At 45.9% G+C, this 24,167-nt stretch overlaps 1 protein-coding gene across 2 annotated transcripts in view; it reads right to left on the bottom strand.

Annotated features, from left to right (window-relative positions):
* Positions 1–24,167, bottom strand: part of CRHR2 (corticotropin releasing hormone receptor 2) — a 135,228-nt gene that overhangs the window by 82,860 nt on the left and 28,201 nt on the right. Inside the window, exons 1-2 of one of the 2 annotated variants that reach the window (XM_020806344.3) lie at positions 6,783–7,150; positions 6,523–6,642 (exon numbers count right to left, since the gene is read on the bottom strand). In XM_020806344.3, the coding sequence (XP_020662003.3) occupies positions 6,523–6,642; positions 6,783–6,870 (208 nt within the window). In that variant the 5' untranslated portion in view covers positions 6,871–7,150. Of the gene's footprint in view, positions 1–6,522; positions 6,643–6,782; positions 7,151–24,167 lie in introns of those variants that run through there. The other variant, XM_078378307.1, reaches the window with a different exon arrangement.

Here is a 24,167-nt window from a genome sequence, read left to right as displayed (position 1 = left end):
TATCTTGCATTCAGCGTGCTAGGGGACCCGATTGGTCACAGGAAGGTAAACATGGGCTTAATTTGCAAGTCTGATAGCTGAGGTAGATACCTCTAAGGAAATCCTGTTGTGAAGGGGCAACAGGTTAATGAAAGGAAATATACATCCCCCTTTAATGCCTAGACTCTAGATTGATCTTGAGAGGGTCCCAAAGGGAGGAAAACATTGTTTCCTTTGCATCGTGAGACCTGGGGTTGAACCTTTCTGTCGAAATGCACATATTGGGTGTGGGAGAGGTCAGCTGTCAGATCCTGGAAATTAATTCCAGATCAAGTTTTTAGAGCCTCACCATTAAGCTTCCACATGCCTTTGGATTTCCTGTTCCTCAGCTATCACAGACACGGGCAAGATTCTGGAAACAAAAGAGTACTTCAGCTCTGGACCTTGCCTGCCAGTGCTCAGCAAATGTTCTCCACCAGCATGAGTCATGCGGCTCTTTTCCATGCGGCCTGTGAGCTCTACCCCTCTTATCGTGTAACGGGGCTGGCGCTCCGCCTTAGTCCCGCCATCAGCCTTCCCTCCGGTCACACAGGTGGGCTGACAGGTAACAAGACTCAAAATGTTAGCTTCGCGGGAAGGCAAGGGTTAACCTGGCTTCATCTGCCAGGGGTCCCAAGCTGGTGGCCACCAAGGCTTGAGGAGTGGTGGACTCCTTCTCTCTCTCTCTCTCTCTCTCTCTCCCCCCTGCTTCTCTCTGTGCCATTTTTCTCTTTCTTCATCTCCCACCCCTTTTTTTTTCCTAGCTGTTCTTCTCCTACAGAAAGCTTTCAACAGCCGAAATCAGGTCAACAGCCGCTTGCGATCAGCATGGCTTCAGCTCTTCCCTTTGGGAAGTGGCTCGGGATGAGCAAAAGGCAAACACTCCGCATTCCGTACGGGGCTAACCTATGGAACTCCTGGTTACAAGATATGGTGCGTTGTACCCGTTTAAGGACTCTACGAACAGATGAAGCTACTACTATATGGAAGAGAAAAGTCTCGAGAGCCATCCGCTGTGCCAGTGGAGCGCTCAGAGGGCCGGCCCTCTGCCGCTGAACGCCACCCACCCACCCGCAGCCGAGGGCGCACCTGCTATCTGATGCTGATGCATGATGGGAATTGTAGTCCAGCAACACCTGGAGGGCGTCACGTTTCCCCATCCTCAGTTTTAACCAGAATCTGGAAGAGTGACTTACAGTATTCTGGAATGCAACACCCCGAATTCAGCGAGCATCCTGTCAGGGGAATGACGAGAGCTATACTCCAATCAGGCTCTACTCTCGAGCCACGAAGTGTAAAAGGACCTGCTGGAGAGCCCAGTGGTTTCAGTCTCTGGCTGTGGAGTTAGAGGTTGGGAGTTCGATTCCCCCAAGGGGCTGGGCGTGATGATCCATAGGGTTCCCCTTCTAGCTCTGGAGTTCTAAGATGATGATGACAATTTAAAAACTGCCAGAATGAGGAGATTCTTGTCGTGAATTGGAGACAATCATGTCTGGTCATACTCGGTTTTTGATTAAATGCATTTTTAATTTGCAAAGAAGCAGCTTATGATGGATTTTTAATTGTCTGTCTGCCTATCAGCCCATTTATCTGCTTAGCTACCTACCTACCTATCTATGAAAGAATATTTCCTCATTTGGCTTATTTGGTTTAAGCTCTGCTACTACCCCTTTAAATCATCATTAATAAAGTTATAACCACCCTCACCACCAGTTGTGCTGGCTAGTTTTTCAGGGAGTTGTAGAGCAAGAAGATCTGGCACCCTGATTTTGGGAATGGCTGCTCTCTATAAATAAAAGGTGTAGAGGAAGAAGCATAAAGAGCAATAATGATTCCAGGCTATTCCACGTAACTTAATTTTCAGCCAAATTTCAGATGATGGAAAAATGCACCTCATGCTGGACAGGTAAGGGCAGATCAGAAATTCTCCTCTTGCTCTCACCTACAACAAGGGGCTTGCTTCAAGACTCAGAGGGCAGCCGACAATTTGAAATCAACCGAACCAAACCAACAGCAAAATGACACAAAACGAGAGCTGTGAATCCACGTTGTGACGGATGGTCTGAGACCCACAGGATGCAAAAGCATCTTCTGGATTTTAGACCATTCCTCCTAACATGGATTCCCGGCCACTTCCTGGCCGCGGTGGCCACAAACAGGTACGCCTCCTTCTTTACAGCTCATCCTCCTGGCCTTTCTTGCAACGACAACTACACAATGGAAGATTCGGGAGAAGTCTATCGGCTAGACCAGCCATTCTCAACCTTGTTGTGTTGTTTGTGTTGATTTTTTTGCCACAGCCATAAACCCGACATGAAAGAAATAACAGTCAAACCGTGAAAGTATAACTCGCATAACAAATCTTGTAAGGGGGTGCGTGACGAATGGTTTCCAGTCTGTAGCCCCCCCCCTTCAAAAGGGCCTCGGGTCCCACCCACCCCGGGGGCCATAAACCGCCACCCCTACCCCGTTGAACAATTGCAGCCTCTTTCGGGATAGAATGAGGATCACAGAGACAGACGCTTGGGTCCAGATCTAAATTGGCAGCCTGCATGCATGCCGCATTCATACCCTCACTCGGCGCAATGACACCTCTGTCGGATTTGACCCGCACTCCGGGATGTTCTGACCTGCTCTGCGTGCTCGGCTCTCATTAGCAATAAAAGACCATTCAATTTCTTTCGGGACTGTGTCATTCCTGACTGCTGAATTATTACCCCTTCACAGTCTCTTTAAAAGCACTCTGCGGATCTGGCAGACGGTAAAAAAGATGGGATTTTCCTCCACGTGTGCAAGGAACGCTTAAAAGATTTGGTGGAAATCTTAAAGCCCAGGGCAGAGACGACGGATGTTGGCAAATCTTTGGCTCCAAGTCCCAAGTCGGAGTCTTTGGTTCCAAGTCCCGAGTCCCAAGTCCCTATTAAAAACAAGCTTCCCCCCCCCCCAGAGAAAGGGGTGTGTGTGTGGATTCGGAGTTGAGTCCAAGTTATGAAGTCCACGCCCCGAGTCAAGTCTAAGTTGAGTCACTGGTTTGACTTAAATCCAACTTGACGAAGAGTCCTGCCATCTCTGGTGGGAAGGACATGTTTGTAACCAGGATGAGAAGGCCTTTGCTTGGAATAAATCATGATATGGGCGTGAGCTTCAGAAAACCGAAAGAAGATGTGATAACCTGTTCTATAGTGGCAAGCTCTCCTTCCCTGGAGGTACCAGAGTCTGGAGCCCATCCATTGAAGAGCCATAGTTGCATCCTGCACTATAGGTCTTGTGTTGAACTAGGGGGTTGGGCTAAATGATCTCACGGACCTCTTTCACTCTCAAGATCTCCTAACTCTCATTTAACACCAGGCGATTAGATCGCCTTTTTCAAGGTGGTGATTCAGTGACATAAATTCAGAGGGGATTCCAAACATTGGAGAAGTTACCCTTGTTTTGGAGTACAAGTCCTAGAAATGGCCTTCACGCCCACTGAATCCAAGGTACGGCTCTCCAGCTACAGGGGGCCTACAGGACCCATCAGCCTGTCAGCATGGTGAGGGGATAGTGGAATTTGCAACATCTGGAGGGCTGAACTTTGTTGACCTCTGACCTAAGGAAGGAGAATTTCAACCATAGCTACCAGAATCCTCCAGCTGGCAGAGTCATACGGACTGGGGGATTTGGGGAATCGTAGTCCAAATAAAGTGATTTGTTCAGGTTTTGGAGTCTTTGGCGGCTTGGTTTCGAACCCTCGGTCCGTGTGAGCTGTGCACGGCAGGAATCGTGATCTTCGGGAGCAAGAGTATGGACGTTATGCTCCTCTTGCCAATAATCATGATGGACTACAACTTCTATCATCCATGAGTCCCATCATCTAAGACTGGCTGGGGATAGATGGGGCTGCCATGATTTGGAGACTAATAACCGCTGGTTAGCCATACTTCTCCCACCACTGCCTTGGAAGAACCATGGATTTAACACAGTTGCCTCCCCTGGATACCTCCTTTACATTCCCATACCTTCACCCCATGTACTCAGGCTGAACAGAGCTCATTCTGAACAACAGCCCATAAGAATGGCACAGCTCGAATGTCACAGGAAAGGTACTTGGGGTTTTCATCCGAACTCTACAAGCCCTACCTAAGATGCTGAATCCGAATCCTCCAGTAGAGTTCAGTTGTCTGGTTAACTCTTTCAAAGTTTGGACGGAAAGCTGGGAGGGGACTCACTGCACCACTGGCATTAAGAAAGGAGAGTTGAAAAAGAATAATTTTTATGATATTTGGGGCAGATTTTTGGAATATGCGTCAGCAAGAGGAAAAGGGAAAGCTCCAAATTGAGATTCAATGCAGTTCTGGAGAAGAGGACAATAATAGAAGATGAAGAAGAAAGATGGAGGAAGAAGAGGATTATTGCTAGAGGTCCCGTCTATGGTGGTGGTGAACACAGTTAATTTGTATTTTGGTTTATGTATTTTATGTTTATTTTATAGTTAAATAAAATTTTTTAAAAAAACACTGGCATAAAGAGCCACCACCGGCCTCTGCTGACCAAGGCTGAGCCTTAGCAATGTGAAATAATAGGAATGAGGAGAATTACAGTAACTTGAGCAGGCTGCTTCTAACAGAGTTAGCTCCAGCAAGTTTATCACCGAATATGGGTGAACTCTATTCATTAGTTACATTTATCTTTCATATTTCTCTCGTATGACTTCTCTTCCTGTTTTTATTTATTTTTTCTTTTTGGCCATACAACAGCCTTGTGAGGTGGGTCAGACTGAGCGGGAATGGCGGGCCCAAGGGCACTGAGAGAGTTTTCCAAAGCAGTGGGACTTGAACCCGGATCTCCAAAGCCTAGCATGTTAACCGTTATACTAGGAAAAGGTTCCCCTTGACATTTAGTCCAGTCATGTCCGACTCTAGGGGGCGGTGCTCATCCCCGTCTCCAGGCCGTAGAGCCAGCGTTTTTCTGAAGACAGTTTCTGTGGTCATGTGGTCAGTGTGACTAGACACGGAACGCCATTACCTTCCCACCGAGGTGGTCCCTATTTATCGACTCGCATTTTTACATGCTTTCGAACGGCTAGGTTGGCAGGAGCTGGGACAAGCGACGGGAGCTCACTCCGTCGTGTGGATTCGATCTTACGACTGCTTGGTCTTCTGACCTTGCAGCACAGAGGCTTATGCAGTTTAACCCACAGCACCGCCACTGTTATACTACGCTCCTTCTAAAACCTGTCTCCTCCGTGATGCTTTTTCTGGCACACTGCTCCCACCTTTTACCACGAAAGTAAGAGAGCTCAATGAAAGGGTATGTCCAAAATGCTGTGAAAGATGTCACTCATCAGAGAATAAGAAGCAAGCAGGGAGCCCGTCGAACAGCTGTCATCCCGTTTCTCAGCCGTACACGGCTGAACGCTCACCATCTCCACTTCGGCAACTGTGTTGGCATACACGGGCATATTTTAGAGTTGTTAAGCACCTGCTGAATTAGCTTCGCATAAAATAGCTTTCCGTGGACATTTCAGGCTGACTGACCGACATCCAGAAAGCTGAATTTTGGATGACGTGAAGTGGACCGGATCCATATAATCTCCCATTAAAATGTAGTAGCTAGTCTTAAAGTACTACATACAGTGGTTCCGCCTCTGTTCTTGTCTATGGCTGTCTTTTATTATTTCACCTGCTAAACCACCCCTGATTATGAGGCACATAGAAGAATGGGATATTTTCCCATGTCAAGATCCACATTCACCGAAAAGATGCTACAGGCATGCCCGAGGCAAAGAAATCTGCATCTGGGGTAAAAGGTCAAGCTCCAGGCAGAGAGGGCTCACCCCCCAGATCTTAGGGGTGGCAGGGCGGGCCACGCTCCAGCCATGAGCCCCTTTACGGCTTTGTGAATTTCACTCTCTGCTACTCCACTTTGGATCACGGGAGAGGGATTTCCAGTCGCGGCCGGGAATGCTATACTGGTGTAGCGAGCATCCTTTATTTGCTGTATCTATTTGCCGAGATATATTTAATACACCAATATGCATGCTCACACACATATGCACCCCCTGTGGCAATATCACAGCATCTTCATTTGCAGACTGTAGCCAGAAGTCACAAATACCGGTGCTCTCACAAAGGGACCCGGACTGCCAGCTAACACTGGACGCTTTTCGTTTCCCCTGCCCCCCCCCCCAGGTTTCATTCACTGGCATGCATTCTGCTTTTACCAGGTGCTTTCCATGCTCCTCAGTGCCAAAGCAAAGCAACAACACAAAAACAGCGTTAATTCCACACAAACCTTGAGCAAGCTGAGTTCATCAGGGCCCCCCCTCCCAGCAATTTCCTTGCCGTACATCTTTAGGACTGACATTTCCCCGTTCCCACGAAAACGGGAAAGAGCGAGATGGTGTTTGTATATTGTTGCCACCAAAGCTTTCACAAGACACGTACGTGCTGGGTTTTAATCGGAAGCAAGGGGTCAAGAACCCCAAAGAGAGGAAGAAAGGGGGGAAAGTATGTCGGGACTTACTGGTGGTATTGTACTTGACTCCATTGATAAACTCCGGGCACGGTCTCTCCACCAGCTCCCCGGCGCCGGTCTTCGGCCAGCAGGTCCCGATTTGATCGGTGGTGGCATTGCAGTACGGACCTTCAACATATAGATATATACGGGGGGAAAAGAAAGAAAAGAAGGAAAGTAACTACATGATCCAGGCCAGCACGGCGAAGCCAAGCCAGGAATCTCCAGACGGTCATCCAGAGACGCCTGCAACCCTCCTCGCTCCCTACCATCAAATCCACTGTGGAGCACATCCAGGAGAGAGCAGTTTGCATCCAGGTCCTCAATAAAGTACTGAAGGATGATGGTCTCATTCATGGTTGGTCCAGGGATGCTGAACAAAGCCGGTCTACTCTCCCAGGTCTGTGTTCTGGTTTTCCTGCCCTCTTTTTCTTTGCCAATTAAAGTGAAGCTATCTCTCTACCGGCTCCTATGACACCATCTCTCTCTCTCTCTCTCTCTCTTTCTCGCTCGGTGCTTCTGTATCTTGGAGGGTGGGCGGGCTGAGCACAGCAAAATCCTCCCGGAGCCCTCGGTGCTTTAAACAGGAGCTCAGGAGCCAATAGGCATCCGCCCGGCTCCTAAGGAGAGGGCTTCCTAGCCATGCTTCCCCCCCCCATCCCTTAGCTTAGCCCAGCCCTCTGTTGACATCTGGCTGCTTGTTGTCTATGCCTCCCCTCTAGGTCTCTGCAAGGGAAAGAAAGAGCAGGGAAGTCGGTGTGTGTGTGTGTGTGTGTGAGCAATCAACATTCCATGCAAAAACCTCATCGGCCCAAAGGATTCGAGGGAGAGCCGCAGGACGAAACTAGCCTTTCTGGTGGCTTCCCCCGTTGGAATGAACACCTCCTGGCCAGAAAAAAGACCAGCCGGGACTTGGTCCATTTCCAAGCCAACAGCTCTCAATTGTTGCCTTGCCTGGGGAGCATCTCTGTAAGGGAGGGCCTCGCTGGATGGCCCTCTGCACATCTTCTGAGATGTTCTGGTTTTCAGGCACCTGGCCACTCCCAGAAGGAAACACGGTCCCCTACTGATTTAAGATATGAAGAGACTGCAGATTTCAGAGGGCAGGCCATTTTTCTCACCCCTTGGTCCGTCGTTATACACCTGGGAGATGCCTTTGGGAGCCCTAGCTATCCAAAGGGAGGCTGCCGTCAGGAAACCAGAAGAAGACTGAGATTTGGAAGGACATGAAGGAACTGGGAAAGGTCATTAAATGTAAAGACCAAGATCACCCATCCTCTCGCATTCCCAACTAGGTATGGGTGCAAAAGCTGACGGGAAAAGAATGGATTCCTTTGAAATCTGGTGCTGGAGGAGAGCTTTATGGATATCATGGACTGCCGGAAAGGTGAGCAAGTGGATCCTAGATCAAATCGAGCCTGAACTATCCCTGGAGTCGAAAATGATGAAACTGAGGCTGTCCTACTTTGGGCACATCCTGAGAAAGCAGGATTCTCTGAAAAAAAGCAATAGAATTCTTGGGAAAGGTGGAAGACAGCAGGAAAAGAGGAAGATCAAATACGAAATGGACCTATTCCCAAAGGGAAAGCACAGGCTTGAGTCTACAAGATTTGAGCAGGGATGTTGAGGATAGCGCATTTTGGATGCCACTCATTCATTGGGTTGCTATGAGTTGGGAGCCACTTGACAACAACAACAACTACTACTACTACTACTACTACTACTACTACTACTACATGCCATTTCACGGAGTGACTTGACACTTCCAGGATCTGGCATACCGCCTTTCCTCTCCCGAACCTTTTTCATGCATTCATTCTCACTGGAAACCAAGGAACAAGTTAGTTGTCCAGCTCCCATTTCTAAAGATCAAGACTCCTCATTACATGGCTTCTTAGTAAAACAGATGTGGACCGTTCCTCCCATTGGCCACTTACAGCCTGTGCCCTACACACTTCCCACTTCTGCCAAAATAGCCAACACATTGTTTTTGACCCCTTGGGACTGTTGGAATCAGAAGGAAACTGGGACATGTAGTCATACAAAGATGGAGTCTGTTAGGTTTCTGTATAGTTTGGATTTAAACTACTGAATGTCCTCCTGGCATCGTTATTCCATGTTTTAGGGAGAAGTGATTCTGACACTTCCCACCTCGCCTCCTTCTCAGAAAGAGACAGAAGACAGGCGAGCCTCCGCGGAAGCACAAAACAGATGGCTCCACTCTCTATTGGAGCCTTGCTTTGAGGAATCCTTCCACGGAGCCAGACAAGGTGGGCCAGATGCTCTGGATCGCAGGCCTCCTGTTTAATAAACCGAATGGGCAGAGGAAAAGAAGGAATCATAGAATAATCAAGTTGGAAGGGGCCTCTAAGGTCATCAAGCCCAACCCCCCTGCTCAAGGCAGGAATACAAATCAAAGCAGGTCCGAAAGATGGTGGTCCAGTTTTCTCTTGGATGCCTCCATCAGTTGAGCACTCACCGACTCCCCCTGAGGTCACTGGTTCCATTGACGTACTGCTCGAACAGTTGAGAATTTTTTTCCTGATCTTAATCTGTCTTCCTGCAACTTGAGCCCATTGTTGCCTGTCCTGCACTCTGGGATGACCAAGAACAGATCTTGCCCCTCCTCTGAATGACAGTCTTTCAAATATTCGAAAAGTGCTCTCCAATCTCCTCTCAGTCTTCTTGTCTAAAGGTTAAACATGACCCGTTCTTTCAGTCTTTCCTTGCAGGGCTTGGTTTCCAGTCTCCTTGATCCTCCTTGTTGCCATCCTCTAAATTTGCTCCAGTTTGTTGGCATCCTTCTTAACGTATGGTATCCTGAACTGGACACAGGACTCAAGATGAGGCCTAACCAGTGCTGAATAGAGGGGAACGTAGTCATAAAACAGGTAATAATATACAGCGGTGCCTCGACTTATGACCATCCCGACTTATGACCATTTTGAGTTACGACCAGAAAAAAAGGCAGGGGAAAAGGCGGGGAATTCAAATTGCTAAACATTGCTGGTGAAGAGGCTGCTTCTTTGTAGCTCTTTCACCCCGAAGGTTAGAGAGTGTGAGTTCAGAGGTGGCTTCGGACTGCCTGGTAAGGTGCTGCTTTCTACTTTTAAAAAACTGGCTGTTCTGGGTGGGTTTTGCAGCATGGGTTTGGGCTGGGTGGTGGGGTTATATTTCTATGCTGTGATAGGTCTTGCAGGGTTTGTTTGTTTTTTTGGTCCCCCTCCCATTTCCGATGGGTCTTGCAGGGCTTTTTTGCTTTTTGGTGATTTTTTTGCATTTCTGAAGGGACTAGCAGTCTTTGATTGCTTTTTACTGTTTTTTGCGTTTCTGATGGGTCTTGCAGTCTGTTTGCTTTTTAGTGATTTTTTTTTGCATTTCTGATGGGTCTTGCAGGTAGCTTCCCAGGTAGGTGTCTCAAGATTGACTCAGCCTTTTACCGAGGTTGGTAAAATGAGTACCCAGATTGCTTGGGAGGGGGCAATGTGTAGCCTGCATAATTAATTTGTAAACCGCCCAGAGAGTGCCTGAAGCGCTATGGGGTGGTATATAAGCAGCATGCTTTGCTTTGTTTGCTTTTCTTTTTTCTTTTTTCCTTCGGCCGGAACGGATTAATCGTGCTTCCGATGGATCTTGCAGTGTTTTTTGTGGGGGTTTTTTGGTGATTTTTTCCTTTGGCCAGAACAGATTAATTGTGTTTCAATGCATTCCAATGGTAAATGGTGCTTTGACTTACGACCATTTTGAGTTGCGACCATCTTCCGGAATCAATTAAGTTCGTAAGTTGAGGCCCCACTGTATCTGTCGTTCTATAGTGGGGTGTTCCAAGCTTCTGTCAAAGACGTTCTGTTAGCCTTTGGTTCTCGCAGCTGAACCTCTGCCCTCAATAAAGCAGAGCCATCAGTTCCGAAGGAGCAGATCAAGAACGCTAGTGGAGCATCAACGCTGAACTGTGGGGCCAACATAGAGCCCCTCCTTCTCCTCAAGAGTTCACCGGGTACTTGCCTGGTTGCTAGGGAACCGTGTCCTGCTCTCCCAATTACAAAGCATAAGCGTGCAAAGTCTTGTACCTTTTATCACGCAGAAATCCCACAATGTTACCCGCTACAGCTGCGTTCAAACTCCGCTTGTATACTGTATGATCTCAATTAGCTAAATGGCCTGGATAATGAGAACGTTTTGGGCAGATGGGGTGCAGAGCTGGCAACGAGGGTTGCTTCAAGGCCGGTTTGACACGGGAGGTACCCTACTGAGGGGCAACAGGGGGTGTTAATTCTTAACTAATTAGGGCAGCCAAGAATTTTTCGCTCAGAAGGATCTCATGCTTCCACAATTAGCAGGGATGGGAACCCGGTTTAGGGGACTCACCATCTAGTTGGACCAAAATCATACTGGCAACTCAACTCCGACTTGACTTGGGTTTTTGTTTTTTTCAATGGCTGAGACTCAACTCATGGTTTGGAACCCTCCCACCCCTCTCTTTTTTTCTGGGGGGAAAACCTTGTTTTTAATAGGGATTCAGACTTGGGACTTGGCACTAAAGTCTCAGAATCAGACCCAAACACTTGCCAACATCCCTGACGATTAGGAGTTCATACTTCAGCACAACACTCAGAAAAGTTTTTTGTTTTTTGTTTTGATAGTTCTCAGGACCTTCCAGTCATCCTGCCCAACCTGGAACGCATGTTTTAGCAGAAAGTTGCTTCCAGGTCTTGTCCATTTTGAAAACTGCATTCAAAATACACCTAACTTAAAATATGCACGAGCCTACGCAGATTTGGAATGCTATATCCATAGCATTGCTCTATCCCTTTTTGGGGGAGAAAGAGTGCACCTTTCTAAAAGATGCACATAATTGTGCACATTTAGAAAAATATGCACAGATAATCACAGTGTTGCAATGCCTGTTTAAATAAACGATGACTGAAAGTTTACCTTTTCTAACCACAGCCACACCAGTGACATCCACAGCCAGCAGCCATCCTGCCGAGGGTAGCCTTCTCCCCGAAGTAACATTTACGATCTCTAGGGTAATGGAATCGTGAAACAATAATATTGGACATTCTACTGAAGGATCTGAATGGGAATCACCAGCTGCGATGGATGCTAAATTAGAGTGAGATCACACAAAAGATCTAATTTTTTTGGTGAAGATAGGATTGCTTCATATTGGTAGTGGAGTTCCAGCTGGCTGTGGATTTGGCTACAGGCAGGTCCACAACCTGGCTTTTAAGATAAATCAAGGAAAAGAGAAATAAAATGCCCCTTGTTGTCCCCTCCTGCTTTTGGGCAGAAGTTTTTAATTTGCAATAAATAAATAAATAAATTATGAGTGACGTAGCGTATCTGTGATGCCCTAATAGCGTTTAAATTTTTTTAACTTCCTCCGCCGCTCAACGGAGCAGAGGAAGTGTATCATTTGCCAATACCCTCAAGGGGCTCTTTTCTTAAGCCACTTCATGATATCATAGAATCACAGAGTTGGAAGGGGTCTATAAGGCCATCAAGTCCAACCCCTGCACAGTGCAGGAATCCACGTCAAAGCAGATGAGACAGATGGGTGTCCAATTTTCTCTTGAAAGCCTCCAGTGTTGGAGCGCTCACCACCTCCCCTTGAGGTTATTGGTTCCGTTGTTGTACTGCTCTTACAGTTAAGATTCAGCCTATTCCTCCTGTAGCTTAAACAGATTATTATGTGTCTTGCAGTCTCGGATGCCAGAAGAATGAGTTCGACTAAACAGGGTCGCTCGAAGTCTGCTATGCCATTTGGATGTGAGGAACACACCAGATGGCATATCAGGCCGATACCTGATGCCAAGCAACTCTATTTAACCTGCACCAGGGCTGCCTCCTCCAAATGATAATCCCTTACATAGCTTTCCAAAATTTCCAAATTAGCTGCTGGATAGCTCAGTGGTTTAGATATCTGGAGGCTGGGAGTTCAGTTCCCTACTACAGTGGGGTCTCTACTTAAGAACTTAATCCGTATTGGAAGGTGGTTCTCAAGTTGAAAAGTTCTTATGTTGAATCTGCATTTCCCATAGGAATGCATTGAAAACCATTTAATCCGTATCTGCTCTTTTCCGTCCATAGAAACTACTGTATGCCTCTCTGACAGGGACTGGACCCAATGATCCATAGGGTCCCAGAACCAGCTCTGCAGTTCTAAGGTTACAGTCATGCCTCGCTTAACGATTGCCCGGCATTATGATGAATCCGCTTCACGACAACATTTTTGCTGGTCTAAATAGGGTTTTTTCGCATTGCGATGATCGGTTCCCTGCTTTGGGAATCGATTCTTCGCAAAATGATTTTTTTAACAGCTGATCAGCAGTTTCAAAATGATCACCGGGTAATTAAAATGGCTCCCTGCTGTGTTTAGGGATGGATTCCTCACTATACAGGCACCGAAAATGGCTGCCATATAGAGGATCTTCGCTGGATGGTGAGTTTTTACCTCATTGGAATGCATTGAAGGGGTTTCAGTGGGGTTTTTTATTTCGCTTTACGATGTTTTTGCTTAATGGTGATTTTCCTGGAACAGATTATCATTGTTAAGCGAGGCACCACTGTATTATAATTTTATTATTAGATTAGGAGACCTGTTGCTCAACAGCAGAAAGATGAAACTCCAGCTGCCTAGAGTGGTCGAAATGACTAGATAGGCGGGGTATAAATACAAGTAAATAAATAAAACAAATAAAATGGTCTTTTTCTTTGGAATAACAGATGCTGGGTATGAGAAAGACAAGAGATGCTGCTCCCAGCAGATGCTGTTGCTGTGTCCATGAGACAGAATGGTTCCCCCCCCCCCAATGGAGCAGTGTGAACTTTAAGAAAAATCTGCAGTGTGGAGTGTCCACTTCTCTTTCTCCAATCCAGCCAGTACAGCCGCCCAGTGAGCATGTTCAGTTTCACATGGGCTATAAACCAAAACGCTTATTGGTAGCTATTTAACACAACAGCCCAGAACACTCCAGAAGCAAAATACTTCTGATGCTCCCAGTTGCCAGTTCCAAAGAACAGATGGCAACTCAGGCCAGAGCCAGACATTAGAGACAATCCGTCACTGGCAGAGGGAAATTCTTGACTAAACCAAGCATCTGAGTCTCGCAGCAGCAGTTTCTTTGGGATGATCCAGATTACAGTGGACCCTTGACTTACAGACGGCTTGACTTACAGACTTTTTGAGTTACAGACTTCTCTGGCTGCAAAATTTAGGTTTGACTTGCAGACTGAGAATTGACTTACAGACCAGAAAAAAACCAAAATGGAACAAAAACAGCCTGTTACGGGATTAATCGGTTTCCAATGCACTGTAGGACAATGGAGACTTGACTTACAGACTTTTTGACTTGAGAACCGCCTTCCAATACGGATTAAGTTCTCAAGTCAAGACCGCACTGTAGCTTGCTTTGTTTTGAGGATGCGTATTCAGGATTAAATGAAGCATGCGTTTGTTTTTGAACAAGAAGCCGGACCTTCTCGGCAGTGGCCCCTCGCCTCTGAAACAGTCTGCCCCCAGAGATCTGTCTGGCTCCCTCGCTGGGTGTTTAGGCAGGCTTTCCCTCCTGTCATCACTTGATTATTTTTATCTTTTCCCCATCTTGAATGACATTATTATTGTTGTTCTCTCTGTTATTATATTGCTTTTATGCTATTTTTAATTGTTAGCTGCCCAGAGTAGACTTGAGTCTAAATGGGCGGGGTATAAATAAATAAATAACCAACTAACTAACCAACTCTGATTTCACAAACCGGGAAAGACTATCTCAAGCACATCTCTACAACATTAAAGTATTTTTCACTGCCTGTTAAGGTGTTCTTTCTGTAACATTTATTTCTGGCCTCACTTCCATTATGTCTTTCTTGTGGGCTTTCCAGATGCATGTAGGTAACCAATAGTGTAGCAGAGTTGAGATACACATGGTCAAAACCCCAAGATCTTTTCTGTAGCCGGGATTATGACATCCTCTGCCAAGACCTCCTGTTTCCTCTCAAGTTTAGCCGCAATTCTCATAGTCCTGGACAAACTGCTATTTCTGATTACTGCTGCAATGCAAAGTGTGGTTTGGTCTTGCCTGGGCCTTAAGAGCCATTAGCTTCACAAAAGACCTGTTTCTGATTTGTTGATACAAATTGATTCAGCGGCTTGGACTCTCCCTTATATAAGGCAGCTAGCTACCTGGCTACGGGGACTGTCACAAGTTCCACCTGGAGTTCGAAATCCACCATCACATCACTGTTGGCAACTAATTTTAGCTGGCCGTTTGATTTTGTATAGTCAGGCACATCCTTGTCATCAGAACTTTACATTAACTCCCTCGGCGTGCAGTTTCTTTCTTTTCTTTTTTTTTCCCAGCTGCCAAGCTGCATCTTGGGGACCACAAACTGTTTCCTATTAAAGAAAAGAAATACGGCCACAAGAGCGATGGATTAAAAGCAAAACTGTCAATATGCAGAACTGCGGTAATGAATCCTTTGGCTGCAACAACAGCAGAAAAATTTACAGCCGGCAAATCTAGAAACCCTAATAGGCTAACTAAAAAAAAAAAATCATTTCCCCTGCAAGGCAGAAACTAGAATTTATCTGGGGCACAAATGTATTTTGCCGTTCTCCAGCTTTATAAAAACTCTGGGAGTGAATCCCATTACACGAGGGTTGGAGGACTATAAATGACGACGCGATGCAGAGAAGCTGCACAGAAGCGCTTGCCAAGTGATCTGGGCACAATATTGTCAATTTTTGAAGATTACCCATTAAGGCGGCGGCAAGAACTAATATGTGAAAATTGGATATATTAAACCTCACATTATTCCAGTATCTTTTTCTCCCCATTACCTGCTTCGCATTTTAAGTAGCACTGCAGGTTCTGATCCCTCTCCCTCATTTTTTTTTAAACACGGTGTTAGGTCTTTCTTACAGCGAAACATACAAAAGTAGCAAAAAAAATATTTACTTATTCCCTACATTGATGGCCCTCCTGCAAGTTCAAACTTGCCACTTCCTCCTGACGGACTGGCCCAATGTTGGTTTTCATGGGACAAAGGATGTAATGCCATAAATGAGAGAAGGTGATCAATTGGATCAGTTTCAGATATATATTTTTTGCAAATTTTTGCATTCATTCATTCATTCGTTCGTTCGTTCATTTGTTCATATACTTATCGCCCCATGAGTAAAGGCATGATTCTCGGCCGTTTACAGAGGATTAAAAAAATGAGACTTTGCAATAAAGCACTAAAATAGGACACAAAGAGGAGAAATACTATACGGCAAGAGTGTTAAAGCCAGGGTCAGACTGAAAAACAACTTCTTAAAAAGAAGTGTTTTCAACTCTCTTCTCAAAAGTAGGCAATGTTGATTTCTACAGCTACTGTGTTCACTGTTTTTACATGGCTGTGTATTATGTTATATCGTGTTCTAGTGTTGCAAACTGCCCAGAGTGACCTTGGCAGCCAGATGAGCCGTATAAAAGTCAAATAAATACATACATACATACAAGGAAGGGGGCTGTGACTGCATAGCCGTGGTGCCACCACGGAGAAAGCCCTACATCTTGGGCTTCTCTCGGCATTGGCTACCTGGAAGAGACTAACCTGAAACGATCTGAGTTTATCTGTATTTCTAAAAACATGCAACATTTAAAACCATGACCACTACCGTTTGGTTTCTGGATGGAAAGGTCACCCCATTCCATCACTAACTTTCCCAGGAGTTGGGTTTCTCCTTGTTCAGAAGGTTTTCCCAAAGTTTGGGTTTTTCCTCTTGGCTGGCCAAGATGTGGTGCAGAGACTTGACAGAGGTTTTTCTAGCTTCGATACTGACCGACCACGTTCTCCTATGGTGAAAGTCCTCGTGACCAGTAAGAGGGGAGCTGCATTTATAACATCTAAACCTGATGGCCACATGTGAAGTTATGTAGGCTTCAAACCATTATCACTCTAGGCTTAGTGATTCTGCCGGTTGATTCCCACCTAATTAAGCCCTGGAAAAATCAATGTCGGCAAATAGCCGCCCGATCCATGTCTTGGCCATTAACTGCCTGTTTTCCTAATAGCTTTGGCCTGAGTCTGCTTGACAGCCCGGGAATGTTTCTGGATTGTAAGGATCAGCAAGCGTGGGAGCACATTCTGAGAAGCGCGTTGGCACCGACAGGGGTTTTCAGCTGTACTCAAAAAGGTTGCGGGCAATACCTAGCAAAGGGCCTTTGGCTCAGCAGGGAAAAACTACTTTCTTGAACTACGAAAGGATGTTCCAGGCAGCCTGGCCATGGGCTGCAGAATCCTGTGAATTGTGGTTTTAAACTACAACATTTCCACATTCTAGAAATCTCTGTTGAACAGACTGGGAAAGGGGCTCAGTCAAGATTAGCGTTGTGCTGGATTCATCTTAAAGCAAGAGATATCTTAAAACGGGAGTCCTAAGACCATAGTTCTCAACCTGGAGTCCCCAGATGTTCTTAGACTAAAACCCCTGGAAGATTTCACCACGAAATCTGGTGTTGGATTCCTGGGATTTCTAGTCCGAGAACGTCTGAGGACCCAAAGCTGGGAATCAACCAACCAAGTGGCTTGGCTGCCAGGTGGTGCGAGGTATAAATTCAATCAATCAATCAATCAATCAATCAATCAATCAATCAATCAATCACTGCCCTAGACAATTCCCTCTGTAAGATCCTTGCTTGGTTGAGAAATAGATCAAGCCACCCTGAGGAATTCACCAAGAATATGGGAAAATATATATCCCCTACATACAAGCAATATAAATGTTCAAGAAACTTGATGTTGAAGCTATCTCAGTTTGTGATTTCTCATAGCTACACCCTTCTCTCTGTTCCTCTTGCTCGGTCTTTTAGATAGCAGTCATGTGACATTCTGTTTGCCAACCGTTTTGATTAATAAGGACGTTGGGTGCTGATGATCAATGGGTTGTTTTAAGATGCAGTTTCATGGAACTACGTTGCTGTGTCGACTCCTTTATCATTCCAATTTTTTAATTATTATTCTGCACTGAGGCCCGGTATGAGGGACCAGCAGAATGGAAATGTTTTCCATGCACAACAGCCAGAAAGCCTTCATAAGAGCTGGATCCAGACACGTAGTTGAGGGGAACCTCCTTCAAATTGAGGAGATGTAAATGAATCAATCAGAGTCCGGCTGCAATTAAAAGACTCATAACAACAATGGCAACTGTATGGCAACTCTAATTAGCACCACTGTGAAATGCATCGGGAGTCAAAGTGAGATTCTGAAGGTCCAGAATTCTTTGCTGAGCTCCCAAAGGCAATACCTTCCAGTTTTGCTTCTTCCCTCAATTTTTGCTGTACGCTCATTTTTCCCCCCCGAGAGTTGAACTCAAGTCTTAGCAAAGGCCTCCGGAAGCCTCGTTCCAGCGCTAAAGGCAGAAAGTAGAGCATTTTTAAAGCTCAAAGTTTTCCCTATGAATAACCGAGCCTAAGGATGTAGAATGTTCCAGTCTTCAAGGATGGGACCCCCAAAAAGTAGCTGGAATATAGCCTAACGATGCTCATCATGGGCCTGGGTGAACTCCAGAGGGCCATGTTTTGCCTTGGATTCTACTTTCCTAGACATACAGACGGTTGAACTAAAGAACCAGCCACCGATCAATTAGACCAGACTATATTTGGCCCATGTCTTCCTTCCTCTAGTCCTTACAGACCAGAAAGATCGGCAGCTTTCCTACCTCAAAGGGCTGTTGTGAAGAAAGACACGATCCAGATCTTTGCAAGTATAAACCACTGGTACCTTAACTCAGTGGTCCCCAGCCTTGGGCCTCCAGATGTTCTTGGACTTCAACTCCCAGAAATCCTGGCCAGCAGAGGTGGTGGTGAAGGCTTCTGGGAGTTGTAGTCCAAGAACATCTGGAGGTCCAAAGTTGGGGACCACTGTCTTAACCGAAGGATGCATCTTATCATGCAACTGTTACTGCGCACATCGAGAGCTGATTTGCGTATAGTGCAAGGGTTTAGGTCGCTTCATGCATCTCTGTCTCCAAAATGACTTGTCTTTCTCAAGCTCTACAGTTTGTTCCTTGCATTCCTCCACCTTATTTGTGTGTGTGTGGGGGGGGGGGGGACGGCGACCCTTTTTTTGCTTTTCTTCCTTCCTCAAGAGTAATCCACCTTCCTGAGAAAAGGCTGAGGCAAGCTCTAGCTGACTTTCCTTGTGTGAGAAAAGAGAGTGAGCGAGCTTATAATGCACTCAGTGCTTTTATTTGTTCTTTCCATGTATAGGTCACTCCTTAGGTGGGGGATCTCTCCTGTTGCGGGATGAACCTTATCCTCACACCTTGCTATGAAATTTAGGGTTTTTCCTCCCCTCTTTGGCCACTGGAGGGCTCTCAACAGCCTTCAGAAGTTAGAAGGCGAAGCACGGAAGACCCTCTGTAGAGGGGAATGAGTGCGCCCAATGTAGGTGGAAGCAACTGAATTGGTAGGAAATCGCACAACGTTCCAGTTCCCCCAGCTCATACCAGAGTCTATCAACATGCAAATAAGAATCAAACCACCATGTGTGTTCCCTTAATGAGAGAGAGAGAGAGAGAGAGAGAGAGAGAGAGAGAGAGAGAGAGAGAGTATGCATTTAGTCATCATCATCCTCTTAGAACTGCTCAGTTGAAAGGGACCCCATAGATCATCAAGTCCAGCCCCGGTCAAGGAGGTCCGGGGGGGGGGAAATCAAACTCCCAACCTCTGGCTTGGCTTGAAATGTGGAAGATGAGGCGTTGTGGATATTACGGTGTTAGGGTTGTTTCAGGAGACCGAGGAAAAGTTCTCTCTGGTTTCTTCTCTTATTAAAACCACATGCCATCAAGTGGAATCCAAATTATGGCAACCCCACCATGGTTTCCTACGTATAAAGTACGCAGAAGTGGTTCGCTGTTCCTTTTTTTCTGGGGGAGACCTGGGACGACTGTGCAGCTGTGGCCCAAGGCTACCCAGGCTGGCTCTTCTCCAAGGAGGCACAAGTAGGGAATCGAACTCCCAATCCCTGGGCGCTCTGCAGCCAGAGGCCCAACTCACTGAGCTATACAGCTAGTTACACTTAGATGACTGCCAACTGGATTTTATGGTGACCCAATAATTAAGATGACTATCTATCAGATTTGGGCACTGGGACGTGGTGGCGCCGCGGGCTAAACCGCAGAAGCCTTTGTGTGCTGCAGGGTCAGAAGACCAAGCAGTCGTAAGATCGAATCCACACGACGGAGTGAGCTCCCGTCGCCTGTCCCAGCTCCCGCCAACCTAGCGGTTCGAAAGCATGCAAATGCAAGTAGATAAATAGGGACCACCTCGGTGGGAAGGTAACAGCATTCCGTGTCTAAGTCGCACTGGCCATGTGACCACGGAAGATTGTCTTCGGACAAACGCTGGCTCTAGGGCTTGGAAACAGGGATGAGCACCGCCCCTAGAGTCAAACACGACTGACTAAAAAAAATGTCAAGGGGGACCTTTACCTTTACTCAGGTATTTCGGTCCATTCTCTGTGTCTCAGGATTCGGACAACCAGGAAAACACGGATCTCTATGGATCTCTTTGGGGGATGGCTCATCTCATGACTTTATCGTAAACCTCCCTCTGCCTGCCTTGGTTGGACTGTGGGTCACCTGTAATCGTTGTTTCTGTCTGCCCTTCTAAAACCAAAAGCAGGTCGGCTAGTGTTAAAGGTAAGGGAAGCCAACCGTTTTACCCCATGTGCTAAGTCCTCATTGCTCCCCTGGAAGGTCATAGACCCCAGTGGTTAAAGGAGGGAGGTGAATCTGGGTTAAGCTGTCTGGTAGCTGTGGATGGCTCTTCTCATCACAAAGAAGCCGAAGAAAATAAATAAATAATGAACTCCTTATTTTCCAACCGCTATTTTTTCCTCTTTCTTTTTTTTTAAATACTGCATCAATTATGTTGTGTAAAGCGCTTTCTGAAGTGTTTTCGCACATTTTCGAACCCTTCAAAGCCTTTTAGAGCGTGACACATGAACCAAACATGAAGGAGAATTCGGAGGAGCCCCTGGGCAAACATTTTATATTATTTTTTCCTCTCCTTTCAGTAGTTTGCCAAGTAACTAAGTGGAAGTGCCATTGTTTGGGTCGTGGTGAGCTGCCTTTTGTTTTTTTCCCCCTCCACCTTGGATGGATGGATAGCACCATTTCTTTAAGTGCCTTTGACAGTTCCTCGGGAGCGTTCGAAACCGCCCGGAAAGTGAGAATCAACTGTTACACATTTTACAAAAGAACATGAGGACGGAAGCTAATGAGCTGAGAAGACTTAATGCGAGATGTCAGAAGTTCAGTGGAAAAGTGACTAAAACCTCTTGGGAAATTAAGCACTAGGTAGTTACTGTCATGCCACAAAGAGGGGAAACTCCTGCTCACAAGTAGGCCCTACAAACAAGCCAAACAAGAAACCCAAGAGTGAGGGCTTCACAGGTACCCTTTTCTCTTTGGGAGCTGAAGTCCTCCGTTTGGTGGTCTCCCGTTTCTGGGAAATAAGCTATTTTAGAAGGAGACGGTAACTTCCACTTGAGGAGAACGTGTGTAATTCCTCACTCGTTGTCCCACCTGTCTTATACGGATGAGGAACTGCAAAATGATTCTCCTTACCACTAGAGAAAGTGAAGTATTCTGAGGCACTCGGAACAAAACCAAGAAATTTTTTTTCTGTGTGCGAACTAAGCAAAAAAACCCCACTCAAATACTGCTTTAACACAAACTGCACGATTTGGCACAAAATGACAACCGCTGCTGTTGGGTGACGGGCCCTGTAAGGATTAATTAATTAATTAAGTTGGTATGCAGCCCCGTTAGTGAACACCCACCACGCTGGTTTGTTTTACAGCATAAAATACAGCTCCTGCCCCAACCGTGCCAACTTCACCCCCTTATCTCAACACAATCAACATGGCAAACTCGAACACAGTTCATTTAAAAAAAAATCTACATTTAAAAAAGAATATTAACAACGGTTGTTGTTATATTAACAACATTTGGGCATATATGTTCTTAAAGACTGCTTTATAGAGTTGTATATTTACTAGTTTCCTAACTATGAAGAAGAGGGCCTGGTGCACCTTGATTGGAAACTTGCTCTACAAAGTAGGGGCCACCACCAAGAAAGCCTGGTTCTTCACTGTCATCTTTTTCACCTCCCTCAGTGTGGCCCCCTTTTAACCATGTGGATGGGGAGGAGAGTGGGAAACAAACAGCTGCCTTCTGGAAGAGATGTTCTGGCAAGTAGTGAGGCCCTCAAACATTAAATATGAAGCCATTGATGGGAGCGGGGGAACCCACAACAAAACCTTCAGTCTTTCTGTGGGTTTCACTTAAAGTTAAAGGTTCCCCTTGACATTGAGTCCAGTCGTGTCCAACTCTAGGGCGCAGCGCTCATCCCGTCTCCAAGCCGTAGAGCCAGCGTTTGTCCGTAGACACTTTCCATGGCCATGTGGCCAGTGCGACTAGACACAGAATGCTGTGACCTTCCCATCGAGGTGGTACCTATTTATCGACTCACATTTTTACATGCTTTTGCTAGGTCGGCAGGAGCTGGGAGAAGCAACAAGAGCTCACTCTGTCACGTGAATTCGATCTTACAATGGCTGGTCTTCTGACCTTGCAGCCCAGAGGCTTCTGTGGTTTAACCCGCAGTGCCACCACGTCCCAATTAGGTTTCACTTAGAAGTGAGGAAATCACTGGGTTTCAACACTCCTCACTTCAAGGTGTCCTATGGATTTCAGACAACTTTAATCAACATGAACCATGTTCTTAGTGCCCTCTGTCATGCCTCCATGTCTTCCATAATAATCTCCCAGAACAGTACTACCACTGTACACTTGCAGGGTTCACCAAGAGAGAGAGAAAAAAATGGCAGCCACTAACTATTCAGAAGTGCACCACTTGACGGCATTTCCACACTCCACTCGTGAATTTCATTGTCTTTGAAAAGCTGCTGTGGCCCCTCCCGTTTTGCCAACAAACCTTCTGTGGGTATTCAATGAATCCTGCTTTCTACAATGGGGCACCAGGTGTGGAAACCAGCACCTCTCTGGCTGGCATGTAATCAACCCAGGTTACTATCTGGCATTGGATTTCGAAACCTTTTTTTTTGCACCTCAAGCAGAAAAGTCAACATGACATTTGGCCGGGCTCGTATGACAAACAACACACGAGGCTGAAGGCAATAACAGTTCTTGACCACCACTGCCACCCCGGTAACATTTAGTAATACAAATAAAAAGGTGTTCATCTTATCCTCTTGTGAATTTTTCCACCTCTGCAAACAGACACCGGATCTTAAGGGAAGGAAATTTACAACAAAATGCGGTCAATTTTGGGAACCGGATTATTTACGAAGTTGCTGACTTCCATACCGACCTACTCCAGTCCTGAAATCACATGCAGGGCCCCTTCTCTAAAGTAAACCAACTAGCAGCCAAAGAAAGAGTCTTTGTCTATGTTGTTTCCCTAGACAACCTTACCAGATGTTGCATATTATTTCCTTGTGGCACCAGGCAAATATCATTAATTGATCTGGCAAATTAGCAGAAACGCCCAGCTTTGCACAGCTTGGAAATGCCATTAATTTCTTTTATCTCCCTCTCCCTCTGTTCTTTCTCTCCCTCATGCTTGTCCCACCTTTTATTTATTTTATTTTATTTATTTATTGGACTTATATACCGCCCCATAGCGCTACAAGCACTCTCCGGGCGGTTTACAATTTTTAATTATACAGGCTACACATTGCCCCCCCAGCAAGCTGGGTACTCATCCTTTGCTCAGGATTATCCACCATCCCATGCGGCAGCAGAATCAATCTGTACCTTTTAACTGTTTGAAGCCCTCAAAAGCTTCAAAAAAAGAAATATTCTGTAAATGCCCTGGCGAAACGATCCCCCAGCTGTCTGCCTCTAGGGAAGGTTGGGGAAGTCCGCCACCTACGGACTGAAGATGGCACTGCAAGCAACAAAAATTCTATTTAACCAACATTCAGTATTCCATTATCACAACAAAACAACACCACATTTCAGATATCGCTCAGACATGGTCTTCTCTAACACTATCTTCAAGTGTGTCAGGCACAAGGCATTTGAAAGTACTTGTCTTCTACTGTTTTTTAAGCAGATTAAATTTGTAGCCTCCTGGATGGAAAGCATGACAAATTGCACCCTCAGTGCCCTTTCTCTTTCCACCTGCCCTCTAAATTCTTCCTTTGTGTTGGACTCAATCTCTCTCTCTCCATGCTGATGCTCCTTTTGGCTATAGGATTAGTAATACATGTACTCCATCTCACTGAGGTCTCTCTCTTCTTCCCTTGCTCCAACATCTTCTCATGTTAAGCTTTTTTCCTCCCCCCACCCCCAATGTTCAGGGGAAAGAGATGTAACTTCTTTAGATCATAATATCCAGAATCCATTCAAGTATCACTTCAGCCACTACCAACAACAAGATGCCATCAAGTCCGTTCTGACTTATAGTGACTCTTTCCAGGATCCCACCCTGAGTCGCATGGACAATCGAAACATAAACGACCTTGGCATTTTAAGTTGAGACCTTAGTATGACCCACGCAAAATTCTGTGTTTGCAGCTCTTACCGATTTGGAGATTTCAGAAGCATAATAATAATAATAATAATAGAGTGG

This window comes from Pogona vitticeps, chromosome 6, assembly GCF_051106095.1.
Source record: "Pogona vitticeps strain Pit_001003342236 chromosome 6, PviZW2.1, whole genome shotgun sequence".
Taxonomy (NCBI): domain Eukaryota; kingdom Metazoa; phylum Chordata; class Lepidosauria; order Squamata; family Agamidae; genus Pogona; species Pogona vitticeps.
This window is presented reverse-complemented; position numbering and strand designations above follow the sequence as displayed.